This window comes from Microtus oregoni, unplaced genomic scaffold, assembly GCF_018167655.1.
Source record: "Microtus oregoni isolate MIOR12 unplaced genomic scaffold, Mior012 000003F_ref0000135, whole genome shotgun sequence".
Classification (NCBI taxonomy): Eukaryota; Metazoa; Chordata; class Mammalia; order Rodentia; family Cricetidae; genus Microtus; species Microtus oregoni.
In genome coordinates, this window is record NW_024543062.1 from 66,102,239 (window position 1) to 66,122,361 (window position 20,123).

General features: G+C 51.4%; 1 protein-coding gene across 1 annotated transcript in view; it reads right to left on the bottom strand.

Moving 5' to 3' along the window:
• Positions 1-19,231, bottom strand: part of Igfn1 (immunoglobulin like and fibronectin type III domain containing 1) — a 31,525-nt gene extending 12,294 nt beyond the window's left edge. Inside the window, exons 1-14 of the mRNA XM_041648682.1 lie at positions 19,100-19,231; positions 17,767-17,887; positions 16,830-16,880; positions 16,300-16,422; positions 14,229-14,368; positions 12,468-12,567; positions 11,121-11,165; positions 10,891-10,936; positions 10,146-10,323; positions 9,065-9,178; positions 7,499-7,667; positions 6,066-6,338; positions 5,108-5,157; positions 205-319 (exon numbers count right to left, since the gene is read on the bottom strand). Of these exons, the coding sequence (XP_041504616.1) occupies positions 205-319; positions 5,108-5,157; positions 6,066-6,338; positions 7,499-7,667; positions 9,065-9,178; positions 10,146-10,323; positions 10,891-10,936; positions 11,121-11,165; positions 12,468-12,567; positions 14,229-14,368; positions 16,300-16,422; positions 16,830-16,880; positions 17,767-17,887; positions 19,100-19,231 (1,657 nt within the window). The remainder of the gene's footprint in view (positions 1-204; positions 320-5,107; positions 5,158-6,065; positions 6,339-7,498; positions 7,668-9,064; positions 9,179-10,145; positions 10,324-10,890; positions 10,937-11,120; positions 11,166-12,467; positions 12,568-14,228; positions 14,369-16,299; positions 16,423-16,829; positions 16,881-17,766; positions 17,888-19,099) is intronic.
• Between the last annotated feature and the right edge of the window lie 892 nt (positions 19,232-20,123).

Sequence of the window (20,123 nt, forward strand, 5' to 3'; positions counted from 1 at the left end):
TGAGTTCCACACAACTTGGATTCCTTTTGCATGGGGAGGGAAAGGAGAGACTGCTGTCTGAATTTGCAAGGGGTTCTAGAAAATGGAGGCAGTGGTAGAGACGAGTTCCTGTGCTGAAGGTAGAAATGGCACATGGGAAGCCCAGTACCAAGCAACCCTGCCCTCTGGCTCCACCCTAAGAGAACCACCAGCTGGGGTACCTACCTCGTGCCTCTGTAGAAGAGCCAGGGCCAGGCTTGTATCTGGATCTGGGGCTCTGGGTAGCGTCTTGTCGCTGGCCACAGACATCCGACCTGCCCTCTTGGGTATCTCTCCTGCTGCCAAGATGCCTGTGGGGGTCTGGCCTCCCATCTTCACTCCAAGCTTCTCCCAGAGATCCTCTGTCCTCAATGCTAGTCCAATGCCCCAGGCCTCTGGCCCTCTCTATAGCACCTCTCTTGGCTGATTCAACTTCAGTTCCAAACTGTGCCTGATACCTGCTTCCGCAGGGACCAGACCTCCTGCCTAACCCACCAGGGCCTTTCCCCCAATGCCCGTCATACTTCTTTGAGGCCCTGGATCCTTGGACTTTGCCATTCTTAGCCTCCCAGGACCCCCACTCCTGGAGGGACCCTCGTCCATCTCCCTGTCCTGTTGCTAGTTGACAACCTGGCTCCTGGATTCCTCCTGATACACGTCTGAAGTCCCTTCTGCCTAGTGGACTATCCAGTTTATCCTGGGGCCCCTGGGGTATTGAAATGACACCACCTCCACCCATAGCAGAATTCCTTCCACCTAGGACACTTGAGTCCTCTGTCCAACCAACCCTGCCCCTTCTATAACCCGAGCCTCTGCTCTCCAAAGAGCACGGACCTTCACATTCAGCAGCAGCCTCCTGGCCTGTTGCGTATCCCCTGCCTTTAGAGATTCCTTGTTCCTCCTGGGTTTGCCTGGAAATTGTGTAATTCTTCCCCAGTGAGCTAGAAGTCCCGAAGCTGCCTTGAACCTGGTCTTCCCAGCCTGGAGCCCGAATGTGACCCATATCTTGCCCACTGTCAGGTCCCAACATTGACTTGGTCTCTCTCCCAGGAGCAGAGCTGTTGTCTATCACCTGACCTGGCCCTGACAAGCCCAGAGAACTGGTTCCCCTCCTCCTGCTTTTCAGGGAGTCTCCACATCCCTGAGGTGTTGTTTCCCCCTGGCCAGCAACTCTATACCTGCCTGTTGTCCCCAAGCCTAATTTACTAAAGTCTGAATCATTTCCTGACTCCAGAATAGCTACCTCGGACCCACCTTCACCCCCCACTGTCCCTCCACCTCTCCTAGGAGTCCCCACAGCTGCTGCTTGGTCTACAGAACCTCCCTCCCCACTGGGAGTCCCACTATTTCTAGGAGATCCCAGAAACACAGAACCATCTTTCCATTCCCTGATACTTGATTTCCCCACAGAAACAATAGCACCCAAGTCTTCAGGGATTCCTGAGAGTTCACAGCCCCCAAGACTGTTGTTGATATTCTGCCCACCTGAAAAGATACATGACCTCCCTGGTGTCCCCAGCTTCCCATGGCCCATAGCACCGTCCCTGTGTGCGATGCCACCTGTAGTATCCAGCACCCCAGTCACCCCAGAGCCTACCCCAGGCCTTGTCTCATCTGCAAGCCCCATCCCTCTGCCCTTTTCTGCTTCGTTCTTGGAGCTTGTGCCTACCTCTGCTGCTACCCCGAATCCTGACCCAAGACCCATGGATTCACATTCGCAGGGTGCAGCCAGTGGCCCTGGCCCTCCCTGCCTTTCTGAACCATCTGCACAGTGCATTTTACTCTCTGGTCTCATCTTCTCAGGCCCCACTGAGCTTCCACTATAGCCAACCTCATTCTTGGATTCTGCTCTTCCTGTTTCCCTCAAACCATCCTTTAAATCTGCTTCATTCCATGACAAAATCTCTCCAGAATGTTCTGAACCACCTCGATAACTGGCTGAGTCCCTGGATGAAATAATTTCAGAAACTCCTAAACAATTCTTGTGACCTGCTATACTCCTGAGTTCCCTGACCCTATGACCCTGGAAGTCATCCTTATAACCTGCCTCACTCCCTGACCCTGCAATTCCAGAACACCCAATATCGTTCCTATAATCTACCTGGCACCCTGATCCCACGGCCCCAGAGCCCCTGGCTGCATTTTTATAACTGGCCCCACCTGCTGGTCCCATTCCTCTGAGGCCTTCTGAGCCATCTCTAAATACTGCTTCACCATCTAGTCCTGTTCTCTCAAAACCAAGACCCCTTGACCCATCTCCATAAGCTATTCTGTCCCCAGGCCCCCAAGGCTCTGGAATTCCCGATCCATCCCTGTAACCAAATTCATTGCCAGGCACGTGAACCCAGTGACCTTCAGAGCCAGCCTCAGCCTGAGGAGACAGTGCCTCAGGGTGCCTGGCTTTGTCCAAATTCCCAGACCCAGCTCCAGAGGTCCTGGTACCTCTGATCCTGATCCTTTCCCCATCTCCTTCCTTGTTTCCTCTCCCCAGAGATCCTGGTTCCATGGGTAATGGAACCTCAGTGCCATCTTCAAAGTCTCCTTCTCTAGATGCCCCCAGGACTTTGAAGCCCTCATAATCTCCAGGATGACCCCAAGAATGTATTTTTCCAAAGTTCCCTGATTCTTCTTCCGTGTGTCTGTCCCCAGCGTCTCCCACTGTCCCAGGGGACTTCACACCGTCCCCACCCAGAGATCCCACTGTCCCTGGGGCCTTCACACCACCTCCACCCAGAGATCCCACTGTCCCAGGGGCCTTCACACCGTCCCCACCCAGAGATCCCACTGTCCCAGGGGCCTTCACACCGTCCCCACCCAGAGATCCCACTGTCCCAGGGGCCTTCACACCGTCCCCACCCAGAGATCCCACTGTCCCAGGGGCCTTCACACCGTCCCCACCCAGAGATCCCACTGTCCCTGGGGCCTTCACACCACCTCCACCCAGAGATCCCACTGTCCCTGGGGCCTTCACACCACCTCCACCCAGAGATCCCACTGTCCCAGGGGCCTTCACACCGTCCCCACCCAGAGATCCCACTGTCCCAGGGGCCTTCACACCATCTCCACCCAGAGATCCCACTGTCCCAGGGGCCTTCACACCGTCTCCACGCACAGCCCCTACTGTGCCAAGGGACTTCACACCATCTCCGCCCACAAAGCCCACCATCCTAGGACTCCCTAAGTCACCATCCAAGCAGTGTTCTCCACCAGAGCCTGCTTGACCCTGACCTTGAAATATGTCCCAGTGCTGAGCTCCACGAAGGCCACCCGAGCCATTTCTGAGGCTGGCATCTCTCCCAGACATCTTTCCTACAGGACTACACCGATCTTTGTTTCCAGACCACAGTCCCCTAGACACCCCAGAACTGCGCCTGTGAGTACCCCATTCCCCAGGCTCTGTCTCCGCAGGTGTCTCACAGGTAGCTCTGCAAACAATGCCAAGGCCAGCTCCTGTTCCATCTAACACGCCTGAACTGTCATGATAGGCAGCTCCATTCCTAAAACCCATGCCTTCAGAGTACCTGGAACCGTCCTCGTACCTAGACTCTGCCCACCCTGGACCACCCAAGCCCCCCTTGCAGTCCATCCCTCCTCTGGACCCCTTTTCTCTGGATCTCTCTGACCCATTCCAGAAATCTGGTTTGGATCCTATGGCCCCTGGGTCTCCTAATCCTCCCATGTCCCCCATTGTTCCCCCAGAGCCCTGGACACCCAGGCCTGGAAATGTAACAAGCCTGTGGTTTCCAGCATCTACCTTCTGACTAGACACCATCAGTCCAGCTACTTGGGAATCATCCATGCTCCCTTCCTTCCCACCAGACCCCAGCACTCTGGACCCAAAGTGGGCCCCAGTTCTTCTGAGATTAGACCACGTGTCATCCTGAGGACCCACCTTTTCACACTCCGTTCTGCCTGGATCTCCTGTGTCCCTCTGACCCACCATCCAGTCCTGAGGAAACTGGAGATTTCTGGAGCTTTCCTCTGTCCTGCCCAAGGCTCCAGCTGTGCCTTGACCATTGCTTCCCTGGAGCTCTTGGAGGCCACCTTTCCAGTCCCTGGGATCTTCTAGACCCTCGGGGACAGTTTCATAGCCTCTCTCCACAAAACCATGACCGCCTACCCCTTGCAAAGAGCCCTCATCCTTGGACTCACCACTCCTACACCCCAGAAGTTTCCTGGTTCCAGATAGTGATGGTTTCTGGGTGTCATTGCCAGCCGTTGTCTGTCCTGGATACCCCCCTGCCTCCCTATACACCCCAGCTTCTCCATGGCTGGTATCTCCACCTGTCTGAATGCCCCAGCACTCACGGTCCATGCCCACCTCGGGGCTGTGACCTTTTCCTCTAGGAAACTCAGGGTCGCAAGAACTTCCTGGCCTACTGCGGCTTCTCACATCCCCCAGGCAGGCCCCACTAGTCCATCCTGCCTCTGCTCCTTTCTCCCTGCTCAGGTAACCCCTTCCTTCCATCTCATCCATATGATCACCCCACATTTTTGTCCCTTCCTTTTTCAGTGGAAACCCCTCAGCATCAGAGTGGGATCCCCACAACACCCTCTGGCCTGCCCCAGCTCCCACGTGAGGGTCACGGAGCTGTCCCTGGCCATGGATGTCCAGCTCACTGCCAGAACCCTCTCTGGGCTTGCTTCCTTCTCTGTTGTTCTCAAGCCTCCCATCCTGAGGGTGACTGGAGCCGGCCTCCCAACCTCCCGCTGTCCCCCATCTGCTATTCCCATTGTCACTTCTGCCATGATCTTGTTGTCTTTCCACAAAGCCCACACCCAATTCTGTGTCCCCTCCCCTTTCAGGGGGGCCACCACCACAGTCTCCCTCTCTGTGGGACTGACTGTCCCCAGGAAAAGCGACCCTGCCTGGGTCTCTTTCCAGAAAGCCTTTTGTGTTCTGGCCAGGGCCCCAGGCTGAATTAGCTAATCCTTCACCTCCCACCTGCTTGTCAAAGGCACCCCTATCTGGGCCTGCTGTGAGCTGTGCCCCACTAGTCTCCTTGACGGAGCCCAGCTCTCTGCATTGCCCTCCCTTATCGCTGATGCCCCCAGAGTCTTCTGCTTCTGAGGCCAGAGCATCTGGAGTTTGCAGTCGGTGGTCAGTATCTGTGGTCTGTGGGCCTTTATCCTTCCCACCTTCGGTGAGGTGTTAGTTACACAGAGGTCATTAGCCCATAGAGAGACAAGAGAAAAGGCCTTGTTAAAGGAGGTCCTTGTCTAATATGACGGCTTTGCCTAGTCCCCACCCTCCCCAGTGGAGAAGCTGCCCATGGGAGGAAAAGACAAGGCTGTCCCAGCAGTTTGGTAGATAGCATCCTGCCACCTCCTCCCCCAGGCCTGTTATCTGCAGCCCACCCCATGCTGCCACATGGGTCATGTGGTTTTGACACATATGTCAAGCTGTCAACTTCTCGGGCTGTTGTGGGTTTTTGTTTGTTTGTTTGTTTTGTTTTGTTTTGTTTCTATTTATTTATTTATTTTATTGTTGAAAAAAATTCCCTCCTCCCTGTTTCCCATTTCCCTCCTCCTCCTCCTCCTCCTCCTCCTCCTCCTCCTCCTCTCCCCCTCCCCCTATTCCCCTCCCCCCCTCAAGACTGAAGAGCAGTCCAGATTCCCTAGTTTTGAAGACCCACTCGTCCTACCCTCTCCCTCACCTATGCCAATTCACAGTCTCCTGGGGTCGTTGCTCCCAGATGACAATGCTTAGGGGGACTAGGGTATCTCCTGGTCCAGGAGCTTCTCATCCACATCACAACTAGATCACTGTCACAAGCACTATCCCATGACCTGGAGGTCATCCTGTATCTGAGGCCCCAGGGTAACCCTAAAAGATCTAATAGCAAACACACAGCTGGGTTTGGTTGGGCATGAAGAGGCTGTGTTGTACTAGATCAAGAGTTAATCAAAGGAGCTTTCCTCGTTCTCTCTGAGTGAGAGGAGCATGCAGAAGCAAATGACAAAGCAGAGGAAATCTCCTGTCCGCAGTCTGAGACCATGTTGGGTCCCCAGCAAAGGCCGGGGAATTCAGAAGTGTGGCTACTCACCTTCAACCACCAGCCAGGCGCTGGAGGCGTGGAGTCCTGTGTTCAACGAGTAGAGGCCCATATCTGAGCAACTGGCCCCCTTCACAACCAGCCGGTGGGTTAGCCCATCAGGGGACACAGAGACTTCATATCTGTCACTGAGCCTCAGTGTTCGGTGCTGGAAATGCCAGGCAGCATTGGGACACGGATTGGAGAGTGTGCATTCAAAGACAGCATCACCCTGTTCCTCACAGCAGGCCTCTGCCAAGGGGACCACCACTCTCGGGGGAATGGCTGCCATGGAAACAAGAGGGGGGGGGGCATCAGCTTTGCAACCCAACACAGGGAGGTCTGAGCACCAGGGCTAGGAATCAAGAAATCTAATTCACACCAGTTTGTCACCTTGGCTGGGTTACTTCCTTACCCCAGCTTCTGCAACCGCCACCAGATCCTTACTGAAGGCATCAGTATGCCCATACACACATAAAACATGGCACTGTAATCATATTATGATAACTGGGTGATCTTAAATTCCCTTCTTTACAAACGAGGAGACTGATGCTTATGGAATGTACCGATCTAGGTTATTCACTGATATACTATTATTCATTGATAATCCCAGCTACTGGAGAGGCTGTGGCAGGAGCACTACCCAGTTCAAGGCCAGTCTGCAACATAGGGGGTTTGTGACCAGCCTGGACTGCTTTGGAGAGATCCTGTCTCAAAATAGAACGAAGAGCTGAGGGACTGGCATTTGCCTAGAATGAGCTAGGCCCAAAAATGAAAAAAAATGACTTGTCCCATCCTAAGAGTCGGACACTTCACGCCCACGCTCTTCTGCCCGTGGCACATTGTTACTGGGCTTTTGAAGCCCATCCTAACCTCCCAGGCCTGCTGGATGCCCTTTTCTTGTTCTCCATCCTTGGTTCAGCTCTATTCTTTATGACCTGCCCAAAGCTTCCTCCTCTGGCCTCCCCTTATCCTTCCAAGAGGCTCCTGGTTGTGTGCTCTATAAATGAAGCAGACACAGGTCCTCGTGGGCACAGGACAGAGTTCAAGGAGGGGCACTCCCAGGTGGAAAAGGAACACAAGAAGCAGGAATGGAAGCAACCTGAGCTGCACAAATCTGGCAAGCCCAGGTGGAAATCCTTGCTTGGGAGTTGTGGGAAAGGAGGACATTTATCAGAAGGGGTGATGCTATCACAAAAATCCTGTGTCTGGTTTGAAAAAATTCGGCTGTGACAGAAGGTCTGTGGGAAATGCCATGTATGCCTGTACCCCTGACCCATTCTGTAGAGCCCCGCTGGGTACCAAAGCAGACACATCTGAGTGCATCCTCCTCCTAGTTGCCCTTGCAAGGCAGCCACGTCACATGTACCCCTCCCCGCCTCCAGAGCACCAGTATGGGCCTTCTCCTCTCCTCTGTGCAAACTTCTGTGGCAAAGAATACTCACTGCTGGCCTCTAGCTCTGTGGAGAAGACCACAGCATCCTCCACCATGACCTGGTAAAGGCCAGCATCCTCGGGCCGCAGGTCCTGGATCTGGAAGTGGTAGCGTTTCCCCAGTCGTCTCAGACAGTGCTTGGTCTGGTTATCGAAGCCGTAGGGAATCATCTCACCATCCTGAAGTCAGAAAGGATGGTTCAGGGCCTCCATGGGTCCAAAGATCCTCCTAGCCTAGCCTCACTCTGGCGAGCCGCCAACAGTTTTCTCTACTGGTCAGAGTCAAAGACAACATGAACCATAAGAGATGTGTGGGTTGTGGGATCAGGGCACAGAGCAGAGCCTGGGTGTGGAGGCATGGGTCATGAAGTAGGTGGAAATGTATGTTCTAAGAATGTCCAGGCCTCTTTCCATGAGTGGATGCAGAGACATCTGAGATTGCTGGTCAAGATTGTGCTGGGTTGCTTTACAGCCCTGTGTGTTAGCGGGAGAGCTGACCCTATGACCTGGGACCAGTTCTTTCATTCACCAAGGGGAATGTTTGGAAAATGTCTTCATGGCTGCACAAAACATAGTCATTTATCCATGTGCTCATCCTTGCTTAGCCATACACAGTTTTTCTACTCACTGAGAATTAGCAATAGCTAACACTTATCAGACTCCTTCTGTGTGCCAGGCACTATTTCAGGTACTTGAGACATTCTAATAAAAAGAACAAAGATTCCTGCCCTGGGGAGCTAAAACCCCATGGGGGAGAAAGACAAATTATAAGCACCGTAAATAAGTAAGTGGTTTGTATACGGAAAAACAGAACTAAGAGAACAAAGCAAGCTAAGAGGGTAAAGGGCTCAGAAGCACCAGGGAGGAGCTGGGAACACAGCAGAAGCACTTAGGGGGATGAGGAAAACTAACCACATGGATGTCAGAGGTGAGCACGCTAGGCACAGGGGGCGGTTACAGAGAAGGAACAGGAACAGGGCATCAGGGAAGAAGAGAGACAGGTGGGAGAAGCGAGGTCGCAGGCCAGACAAGGGTGCACAGTGTCATTTGGGCATTGCGGTATTCTATAAGACAGCTCTTCTGATCCCTTACTTTGTGGATGAGGAGACTGAAGCCCAGGAAAGATATGTAGTCTGAGGTGTAAGCGAGTGTGAGTGTTACAGCCCTGGAGCTGCAAAGGTATCCTGACTTATGAGAAAGCCAGGCTATACCTAGAGCCGCACTAGGAAGCTCTGGAGGGGTAGAGCCGCTCAGCCCTGGAGGGAAAGTATTCTGACTAGTCGGGATCCAGGGTGAGTTTAGCTGCAGAAGGACCATAGGCGTTGCATCCCCCAAACCTACATACCTGTACTGGCTTCTCTGTCTTTACCCCACTCTGCATTAGACACTGTATAGAGTGACAGGTCTGGCTCAAGGAGAGGTGAGAGGTGTCTGGAGACTGTTCAACACAGAGTGTGACCTCACTCCAACCGGAAACCCCACAGGTGAGTGCTTACCCCTTGGTGTTCTAGATGGTTTCATGGGATCCATCATTTCCCTCCCAGGACTCACAACCCCATCAGGTCCTCTAGCCTCACCTTGTACAGGTAAATCTTGCTCCCAAAGTCCTTGAGATCCAGCTCCAGGTCAAACGTGGCGACTCCTTCCTTGGTGACCCTGATATGTCTCAAGTTGGCAATGGCGTGGACATACTAGAGGGCAGACAAACCTATGAGGGGGGCTCCAAAGCAGTCTCTATGGGGCACTACAAATCTCTGTAGGTCTGGTCTCAGTCCTGGCCTACAAAATGGCCCTGAAGAGCAGGAATTTTTGGTTCTCAAGTGAAGATACTTAGACCCTCAAGGAAGAAAATTCAAAGATAAAAAGTCAGGCGAGGAAGGAAATCAGGAGAGGGCTCTGGGTATCCATCCATCTGGTCTACCTGCTGATAGCCATTAGGTGACCCTCACCAGGCAAAGCCAGGTACTAGGCTCTGGGTGTCCATCCATCTGGTCCACCTGCTGATAGACTTTATGGGGCCAACACTAGGCAAAGCCATGTGCTAGGCCCTGGTTGATACAGGTAAGAAGGATTGAAAGAAAAGCTAAGACCCTAGTTGAGAGGCTGGAGAAGCCACCTTCAAAATGCTAGGTACAGAACAATGAAAATAAGTTGTTTTCCAACCCCAGAAGGAAATAACAGACTTATGTCAAGTTAGACGCAAGAAGGAACTTCCTGTGTAGTTTATAAGATACTGGAATCAGAGTATTAGAGTCCTCAAGAAATAAGGCCCCAAGTCTGGCAATAATAATAATGAAGACAGCGGTGATGGGGCATTCGTTAGAATCTTACTATATGTTAGGCACAAGGCTAATTGATATAAACACATTTTCTCATTTATTCTCTCAACCCTACAAGGTAGATTTTGCTATAAACACTGTTATACATACGAGTAAATAAAGATAACAAAGCCCTAAATTTTCTAAAGTCCAGAGTGTAGTAAGTATCAGGCCCTGGTATCAAACCCAGAGCAAGCTTAGAAGGCTGCATCCTTAGCAGAACCTCTCAGTGGGGCTACATGATTGTCTACCATTCTGAGTTTCCAAAGCCAGCTCCTGGTGTGTGAGGGCCCTCCAGGCCTTGTGTTCTGGGCAGGAGGTGGGAGCAGGGTCAGAATACCTGTGCCATTCTGTCTTCCTGTTCCTTCTTCATCTCCTGCAGCTTACGCAGCATGCCACGGAAGTCAACGATGCCGTACTGCATACAGATCTTCTCATAGTCCTTACGGTCTGCAGTCATGAGCAGCTGCCACACCTGCGCAGACTCCATCTTTTTATCAGGGGCTGGAGGTGGGGTCCTGGGGATCAAGGCTGGTGGGTCAGAGGCTAGAGGAGTTTGAAGTATTGATCAGCTGACCCTGGCAATCTGGGCAGTCTAGGGAAGCTGTCCTGTGTGTACTTGAAGAGCAGGCCCAGAGGCTGAAATCTCTGAGGTAGACTATGATCTCAATGGAAGGACCTAGACATTGGATAAGGCAAGCCTTACCCTGTGGCTCAGCTTATAGGAGACTCTGGGCTCCTAACAACCGGCGGTGTTGATTTCTGAGTAGGATGTCTTTGGGTGGCAGTGTGGTTAGGACTGAATTGTTCTACTGCTTTAACTCATATTTTTAAATCATTGTTCATGCAGGACCTTCCATTTGCAAAGGGGGCTGAGGGAAAAGAATATTGACTCAAGGGTACAAAGCTTTAAAGTGGCCAGATCCAGGACACCCAGATCTGCGCTCTTCAGGCCCCCCTTCTACTGGTGGCAGTCTGGTTCCTTCCTTTTATCAGAAGTGGAGGGTGAACCCAGTTTGCTTATGGAAGGAGCTGAAGTGGGTACCCTGTGAGCTTCCAAATCCTCCAGGCAGCCCAAGACCCACCTCTTTTTCAGCATCTTCCGAAAGTCTATCAGCTCTTGCTTGAGGTCTAGAAAATAAGGAATACGTCTTGAGTTCCAGGTAGGGTTCAAAGCAAGGCTATCTGGTCCAGGGCTGGTGATCTGAGATTTATTTTTCCATAAATCGTTAATGCCCACAAGGTGTGTGTGGTTATACCAGATGGGGAGCAGCATGCAAAGGCCACAGGGGAGTGTTCTGACCAATCTACGTACCCTCCTGAGGTTCCATTTGCCTTTTTCGGTTCTTCCGAAAACCCACTGGACCATCCAAGGAGGAGAGGAGAGAGGTGGTGTGCACAGACAGGGAGAGAAGCAAGACACTTGGATGGTCTCTCTGGGAAATGGGCCAAGTCCCAAAGCCCTGGCTCCCACCTGTTCTGTCCTTTAAGACACAACATCTCAGCAGAAGGGAGAGATGAGACTGAGGGCCTTCCATGAGCTTTGATACCTCAAAGCTTCACTGTGAGCATCACTGGACAAGGTGGAAACTCACATGTCTACAGGGAAGTGGCAGGGATACGGGAAGTGGCCACTGGCAACCACAGCAAAATCAAGGGCATCCAAAGAGCATCTGAGAGTTGCCAGTTCAGATGATGGAACCCGAACTGCCAAACACATCAGACTCTGCTTTTTGACTAATCCCTTGGTCATTCATAATCCTCTTCTTTGCCACCTGCTTCCAAAGGAAGGTCTGGGGAAACTCAACATGCTTTCCTCATGCAAATAACAGTTACCATGTGACATAGTTCTAGACGATGACATGTACACCAACGTGACTAGTTTTTGAGTCTGGAGCTTTTGCTTCCTTGAGGAGAGAGGCAAGCGTCCTTGCCCCCACCCCTTTCCCTCTCTTCCTATTCAAGTGTGGATTAAATTTGGATCTGCAGTGCTCAGTCAGCCTGCTAAGGATGCAGAGCAGTGAGACAAAAAGAGTCTGCTCTCCTAGGACAGTCAGAGCGGTAGAGTGAGCCCTGGACTTTAATCTCAGAATTTCTTACTCTGTGAAGCAATTTCATATCTTTACTTCTTGGACTTCTCTTGGGCTGTTCTGGTACTTAGAGGCAAGATAAATACTTGAGAGCCTAGGTTTGCTTCCTCAAGAGGTATCAACCTTCCAGTTATTACAAACCAAAAAGTGCAAGGGTCTTCAAACAGCATGCGAACAAAACAAAAACCATCTGTGAGATAGGACTGAGTCTTCATGCTGCCTGTTTGTTCCCTCTGATGTAGACCCATCCAAAATATCTGGTGTAGAGTGGGAAAACTGAGACCCAGGAGGGAAAAGAAAGTGACCGAGTAGAAGACTCAGGACTAGAAACCAACACCTGGGGCGTGGCCCTGTTCAGAGCAACTCCCACAGGGTGTGGCTGAAGGCGTGCCTTTCAGGAATTTACAAACTGAGTGCCGCTGGGTGGAGCCAAGGCTCCAGCAAGCCGTTGGAAAATAGCAGCACAGCCTCCGGGTGCTCCCTCTCCTCCCGCCACCCTGCGGGTCCTCTGTGAGCGTTCTCTGGAGAAAGCTGATGCCCTGCAGGCTGATGGGCTCAAGGGACAAACCCACCTTCGATGACGGTGAGCCTCACTGAGCACGTGGCTTCTCCGTAGGCATTCACGGCTCTGCAGCGGTACAGATCCGAGTCCTCTCCAGTCAGCTTGTTGATCTGTGGAGAGGCCAAGGGCAAGGGAATAGGGCTAACACTCCCTTCCTCCGTGCACTACGTTGGAAGTATGAAGATGTACTCTTTCCCCATGGAGCTCACAGTCTTCATCAGGAAATGCAGACATCAGAACAAATTCTGGATCAGGGCAGAGAGAGGATGTTCTTGCCATTGGAGGCAATATGAGTCGCAGGAAGAGCTTGCTCTGTGTGTCAGATGAACCTGGCACTGGAGACTGTCTCTGTCCCGCATTACTAGCTATGGGACCTTGGGCAAGTTCCCTGATCTCTATGAATTTTAATTTCTGAGCTTGTGAGATGGGGATAATAGTAGCTCAAAAAGTAGTGAATGGTCATGATTAACTCATGTCCTCTGTGATAAATGGTCCAGGGCCTGACACTTGTGTTTCACAGTTAGTGTCTCCAATGTCACTAATATTAACCCTAATCGATTGAGAGGGTAGATGCTGCTTGTTTGGTGACAAGATGGACACATTCCAGTACACCTCCTGTAAGCTGAAAATAATATCAGTTGAAAATGCATTTAGTACAGCTAACCTACAAATTTCGCCCTAGCCTTAATATGAACTAGCGCTTCCCTGAGCCTGTGGTTGGGCAAGATGATTAAGACCATTTTTAAAGGGGGGGGGGGTAAATGCTTCATGTAATTCGGTGAATGCAATATGCTATAGAATACAGTTATTCTCTGACTGATGGAGGCTGCAGGTTGCTGTCGTTGCTCAGAGTGGGTGGCTCGCACCTGTGTATTTCTAACCCATGAAAAGATCTAACTGAAAAATTAAAAACTCAGTGTGTCGTTTCTGCTCGATGCACATTGCTTTTCCAGCAACATAGGATCAAAAGCTGCGAGTGGAACTGTGCTAATGTCAGGACTGTGCTCGATTTAAGGTGGGACACTGGCTAACCCCTTTATATGAACTTTTCATTTTTACAACTCCTTAGACTATGGACTGTGATTCTGCTGTTCCATAGGTGAGGAAATAGAGGCCAAAAGAGGCAAGAAGCTAGCTTTCCAAAGTCAAGGTGATGAGCCTGCAACTGTGACTCAGGTGTGGTTCAGGTGTGCTAGCAGAGGTTTCAGTAAACCTACCAGGGCATCTCCTGACTCAGGAGACCTTGAAGCATGGGTCAAAGTCGAATAGACCCAACTGAGGAATGATCTCTTCCTCCCCTGGGGACTGGACGCTCTTAAGAATTTAAGGGACCGTGGGAGCTCACAGACTCTGGACTGGCAACTGGGGAACCTGCCTGGGACCAAACTAGGCCCTCTGAATGTGGGTGACAGCTATGTGCTTGATCTATTGAGGGTTGGGGGAGGGGTGCTTGGCAGTGGGACCAGGACTTATCCTGAATTCATGAACTGTATTTTTGGAGCCCATTCCCTATGGTAGGATACCTTGCTCAGCCCTGATACAAGGAGGTGCTTCATCCTGCCTCAACTTGGTATGCCAGACTTTCTTGACTCTCCCAAGGAAGGCCTTACCCCCTCTGAGGAGAGGATGGGAGGAGGTGGGGTGGTCGAAGGGGAAGGAGGGGGAATTGAGGCTGCTATATAAAATAAAAAGAAACTTTTAAAGAAAAAAAGAATTCAAAGTACTAAGAAGTGATCCATGAACCCTGGATGGGAATGGCTGCAGCGCTCACCTGCAGCACGTGTTCCTCGCCGCCAGGGGCAGAGGAGATCTGGTACTTGCTGGAGTTGCAGAGGTCCCCTTTGGTGCTTTGCCAGTGCACTTCAGGCCTAGGTTCCCCACAGACCACCGCCCGAAAAATGGCATTCTTTCCTGTGGTAGGAGGAAGCAGCTTGGGGGTTGAGTGGCAATAGGTGTTGTTTAGATTTAAACATCCTCCCTGTTGCAGGCATCCCAGCTCCCTATTCCAAAAGAAGCACCCAACTTTGATTCGGAAGTACCCAACTTTGATCCCCTTGACTCAGGACTCATGATGTCAGGTGGAAACAGTTTCCAGGTATCCAGAAGCAGTGCTGGCCATGCAGAGGCCTGGTGTCCCCAAGAGAAGGATGTGGCTGTGTGGTCTGTGGTGGGGGAAGTAAGCAGGGCTGGAGTGGGAGGCAGATTCCTTTGAGAGTGGGTGCATCAGGAGGCTAAGAAGTCTCCCAAACCAAGGAAGTGTGTGCGAATTTGTGGGTTAGGTTGCTAAGAGGATGGGCAAGGCAAACTTGGCAAGGTTTGGTACTCAGTGGAGCTGGTCCTGAGATGTAGGATTCCAGCTTCAGAAGAGACCTGCAGTTCCATGCAGGGCCAAATGGTGTGGGAGCTACTTCACCCTCACAAAGCCCGGCTGCCTCCTGCTAGGGACATCTCAGCAGAAGAATCTGAAGGTCCCAGGGCCCTCCCTTGTGTCTCATGACTTTGTTTCAGATTTAGAAAAGTAAAATACCATACCATTATTTTTCTTATACCAGAACGTTAACTAAAATTTACGGCAAGGATTTATGGCCAGGGAAGGAACACCACTTCCCTGGGTGCTACTGTGTGCGTGGCCTTTTAAAATGGCACTTCTGAGCCTAGCCTGTGGACCACTAGACATGTGGCTCTTTAGGTTGGAAGAAAAGGTGTGTGTGTGTGTGTGTGTGTGTGTGTGTGTGTGTGTGCGCGTGTGCGTGTGTGTGTGTGTGTGTGTGTGTGTGGTGAGTGTATATGTGAGTGTGTGTGTTCACACATGCATGCACAGTCATGTGTATATACATATGTGTATGTGTGTCTAGAGACCAGAAGCCAAGGTGTCTTCCTTGCTCATATTCCACTTTTTTTTTCAGCATTTTTCCTTCACTTTAATGTGTACGGGTGTTCTGCCTTCATGTATGTCTGTGCACCATGTGTGTGTGATGCCCTCAGAGACCAGAAGAGGGCATTGGATCCTCTGGAACAGATCTTACAGATATCAGCTGCCATGTAGGTCCTGAGAATCAAACCTTGGTCCTCTAGAAGAGCAGCCAGTAGTCTTAACTGCTGAGCCATCTCTCCAGCCCTTCCACCTAATTTTTTGGGATAGGGTCTGAAGACCTTAAACTTATCAGTTGGCCAGACTGACTGTCCAACAAGGCCCTGGAATCCTGCTCACTTTTCCTCTCCAATATGGGGACCACAGGCACACTTGTGTGCAACCCAGCGTCCAGACAGTGTTTCTCTGTGTAACAGGCCTGGCTGTCCTGGAACTCACTCTGTAGACCAGGCTGGCCTTGAACTCACAGAGATCCGCCTGCCTCTGTCTCCCAAGTGCTGGGATTAAAGGCGTGTGCCACCACTGCCCGGCTCAGTGTCCAGCTTTTTATGTGGGTCCTAGGAACCCAAGCTCAGGTCCTCAGGATTGCATAGCAGGGACTTTACTGACAGTTGCCCTCTCTGCCCTGGGAGAAGAGGTTTTTACATAGCCTCTTCCTGTAGATGACTTTGAGGCAGGAAAAGGAGAGAAAAGAACCTGGGGGCCTGATCCCCAGCTAGTATCAGCCAGCCCTTGTTCCCCTACATAGTGTGAACTTTCCTTGCTCCCTTTCCCCATAGTCTCCTCGGGCTTCTGTCCCTCCTAGGGATGCAGGAAGACAGACACCACTGAATATAGGAAGGATGGAGGCACAGGTAATGGACGTAGGCGGGATAGAAAGGTTAGGTGGCCAAGCCTTCTTCCTTGTGCTTTCTGGAGAGGGGGAGAGCAGGGACCATGACACCCTCGGCAATATCCACTACAGTCTCACCCTCTGGGAGAGCCAAGGTGACAGGTTTCTGCTTGAAATCTGGTGTGCTGCAGCCCTCAGGGATCTCATTCACCAGCTGCCGGATGCTCACACCAGGGATGGAGGACTTCTTAGGGGGCTTTCCTGGAGAGGGGAGGAGGAGTCCATCTTGATCTTCCTCCCACCCAGTTAGGGAACCAGGTCCCCCATTCCTCTAGCTGTCGAGGCAGACTTTTCCCTCCCACCCGTTGTCTGCAAAGGATGCCTTTAAGCTTTCTAGTGGGAATCTGGTAGTTCCTCTCTGGTTGTGTGCCCCTTGGAACACTCTGGGTGTGTCAGTAGAGATAAACTAGGGAAAGGAGCATAGGAAAGGGCCACGCTTCAGAAAGCAGAAGGTCAATTTGTGTGGAGGCTCAGTAAAGCCGAGCAAAGCCCACACTGAAGGAGCGGAGATGGTGCTTTCTCAAAGAACCCTGGGCTGAACTTCCTCCCTGCCTACTACCCGTGTGAGGAAGAACAGTGAGGGGTGGAGGGGCAGCTAGCTCTCTTACCTGCCATACTTCCAGCTTCTCCTTGCTCTTCTGAGGGTGGAAACTGATCTCCTGAGGGTGGCAGATGAATTGTTCGTGAAAGGCCTGGGTTAATGTCAGCCTACCTCTGCTACATCATCACGGGTTCCAGCCAGGATCTAAGATGGATGTTGGGAATAGGTGATGCCCCTAAGAGCTTGTCTAACACCCCAAATGAAAATGATCACTTTCCTGCCACCCCCTAGAACAGCTCCATTAGACCGATTTCCTGGGGGCATTTCCAGGGAAAAAGTAGGTGCTACCCAGTGTCTGAGGAAAGAGAACCATGGTGTCTGGACTGCACACTGTACTGATGGCCTGGTGGGACCTAAGCTCTTCACCATTCAGAGAGTAAGACCAACCTCATTCAGGAGACTCGTTCAACAGCAGTGCCCTCTCAACTTTGGAAAGCAGATTCCCCACCAAACTCTTGAGTTTTTTACTGGAGTCCCAGAGCCTTTTACCTCCCATCGTAACCAATGTGGAATCCTTCAGCTCTCCAGGTCTGTGGAGCTAAGACCCTGGTTTAGTGACTCTGGAGATCCGCTCTCCCCAAGCCAATAAGATCATCAGAAACCCACCCTCTTCCCTGTGAACTACAGCGTCAGATGAACAGGAGTGTGTCCTCTTCTTCCAAACAGGCCCCCCATCCACTCCCCTCAGCTTTCTTTTACTGCACCCATCTGTTACTGTCCATAGAGAAGGAGCAGGGTTGGCTCTGGGGAAGGATGAGACCTATGAATGAGTTAAAGGGAGACTTGCGAGAATCCTCCATCAATCCCACCTCCTGAGAGGTTGATGCATGGCCAAGTGGTCCAAGGTACTTCCTGCCCAAAGAACCCAGCCATCAGTACAGAACCACACATGACCGAGCAGATTCCACACTCCAACTGATATGCTTTCTTCCACAACTGCCCACTTGCTGCCACTTCTGGCCCCCACTCCAGCCCAGTCATGGCCTCCCTGTGTGGAGGAATGCCACAGTGTGCTAACTGCGTTCTGGAGCGGTCACAGACACCACAGGAGCCATAGCCACTGCACTGAAAAGGGTCACAGGGGTAGACAGGAGAGGGGACAACTTGGACAATCAGGCTCAGATGGCTACACTAAGTGTGGGAAGGTACCCCAAGATTCCCATTCCTCCCTCCCTCAGGTCAGTATCTGACAAAGGGAAGCACTGGCCCCAGCCACACTGGAGGTGGAGTTTGGCACACCCACCTTCCTTATCACCATCACCATTAGCTCCAGTAGATCTTGAAGCTATTTGTCACATGTCAAGAATAATCTAGCCCCTTACCTTTGCCTCCTGCAGGTCCGGGTAAGAAGCAAAGAAATAGGAGCCTGTGGTCCTCAAAGGTCCAGTATCCTGCTACTTTGGGAATAATCTAGAAGAAGTACAAACCCAATGACTAATGAGAGAAGTGTTTGCCTAGAGAACAGAGGGATGTAGACTTATTCAGATGGGATGGGACAGGGGATTAATTCTTCCCTCCATGATTCATTTCCACATTTGGGAAGACTCCATACTATTACCAACAAATGCACTCATTTCAGCCTATCCCAACCAGACACTGAGTTCGGGGCCGAGCTGCGTCTCCCTTAACTCTTCCCAGATTTTTCTTATGATCTCATCTGCTGCCCCAGAACCTGCTCCATTCTGCCAGCCTAGGTCCCTGCTACCTCAAACTTCTCAAGAGAAAGAAAGAATCAAATAGGGTTCCTTTCGACTGCTTTGGCCTGAAGGTTGCTACTCTGAACTGCTAGTAAGATTTTTAACTTAGGGGCTGGAGAGATGGCTCAGTACTGAAGAGCACTGGCTGTTCTTCCAGAGGACTTGGGTTCGATTCCCAGCAACCATGTGGCAGCTCACAGATGTCTGTGACCCCAGTTCCAGGGAGCCAACACCCATGACAAAACACCAATGCACATAAAATGAAAATAAATAAATTTTTTAAAAACAAGTTGTTTAACTTGGTTATCATAGGGCATTCTCCACCAGGCAGTGCCTGGAAAAACCAGACCCAGGGCAGAGCCACACAGACAGAACCCACTGAAACTCCCTCATCCAGGGATACTGGGGTCCCCTAAGAGGTGTTCAAAATGCACTCCAGCCTGTGGTCAGTCAACCAGATATCTTTGGGGCTTGTCTCATGACTACTGTCTGCTCTTTCCTGAGCAGAGTTCAGCGCCTCCCTCCCTGCCCTTCCCAGGCCAGCTGCAAAGCCAGGTACAGGGACGCAGCGCTCACTCACCTGAATGGCCCACCAGCCTCCAGCCTCCTCACACTCCTTCCTCCCTCTTTCCAGCTGCTGCTGGCTGCCAGAGACTTTGAGCCGGCTGGCGTCTGGTGGTGGACAGGCAGAGCAGGAACAGATGTAGGTCATGGCAGGAGCCTTGCTTGCTCTCTGTGCCCCTCCCACTCATCCCATCTCCTCCTCCTCTGGCCCAGGATTGGCAGGGCAAGGCCCCCAGGGCTAAGGGACCAGCTTGGGGGGAGGCCAGAGATGGAAGGGTCCCGTGGCATCGACTGGTCCAGCTCATGTTTGCAGAGTCTTAAGCTCTTCACCAGATCAGCTGAGGTACATTTGCTCTACAATTCCTCATTTATATGACCCCTTTGAGTGGGGGCATTTTCAACACGCTCGGCCTCCAATTTTCAGTTAAGCTCATCCCATGGGACCCTTGACATAGTAAGTCTCACTGATACATAAAGCCACTGTCCTTTTGATAATTGTATCCCATAAGGGTACCAAACAGTCAACAAACTTTGAGATTGAGTCACAAGACCCAGAGAGACTAAAGCGCGGAACCCAAAGGCTAAACCCCAGACTCAGGCACTGTTAGGCCCTGGGTATACAAGCTTAAGCAAACATCGGGTCCTCTGCTCATGAAGTCTAATGGAGCAGAGAGATGTTGACCAGCCATTTACAAACTGTGAACAGTCTCTGAAAGAGCAAGCCAAGTATGCCTGAGGATAGAAAGCTAAGAAAGGGCAGCCCTGGCTGAGTTTGGACAGATAGGGTCTGGAAGCCCCTGTAGGATTCTGACTTTTCTGGGAAAGGCTGTTGAGTGATGACGGAATCCAACTGGGTTCTAACAACGTTTACCCTGGCTGCATAAAGAAAGAACTGGAGGACGATAAAAGATAGATACAGAATCTGGTCTCCAGGAGGCCAGTCACGGAGCTGCCAAGCATCCCAGCTTATGGTAGGAGGTGGGAGAGAGGCTATGAACATGGCCTCCAAGCGACCCATAGTATTTCAGATGTCTGCTGGT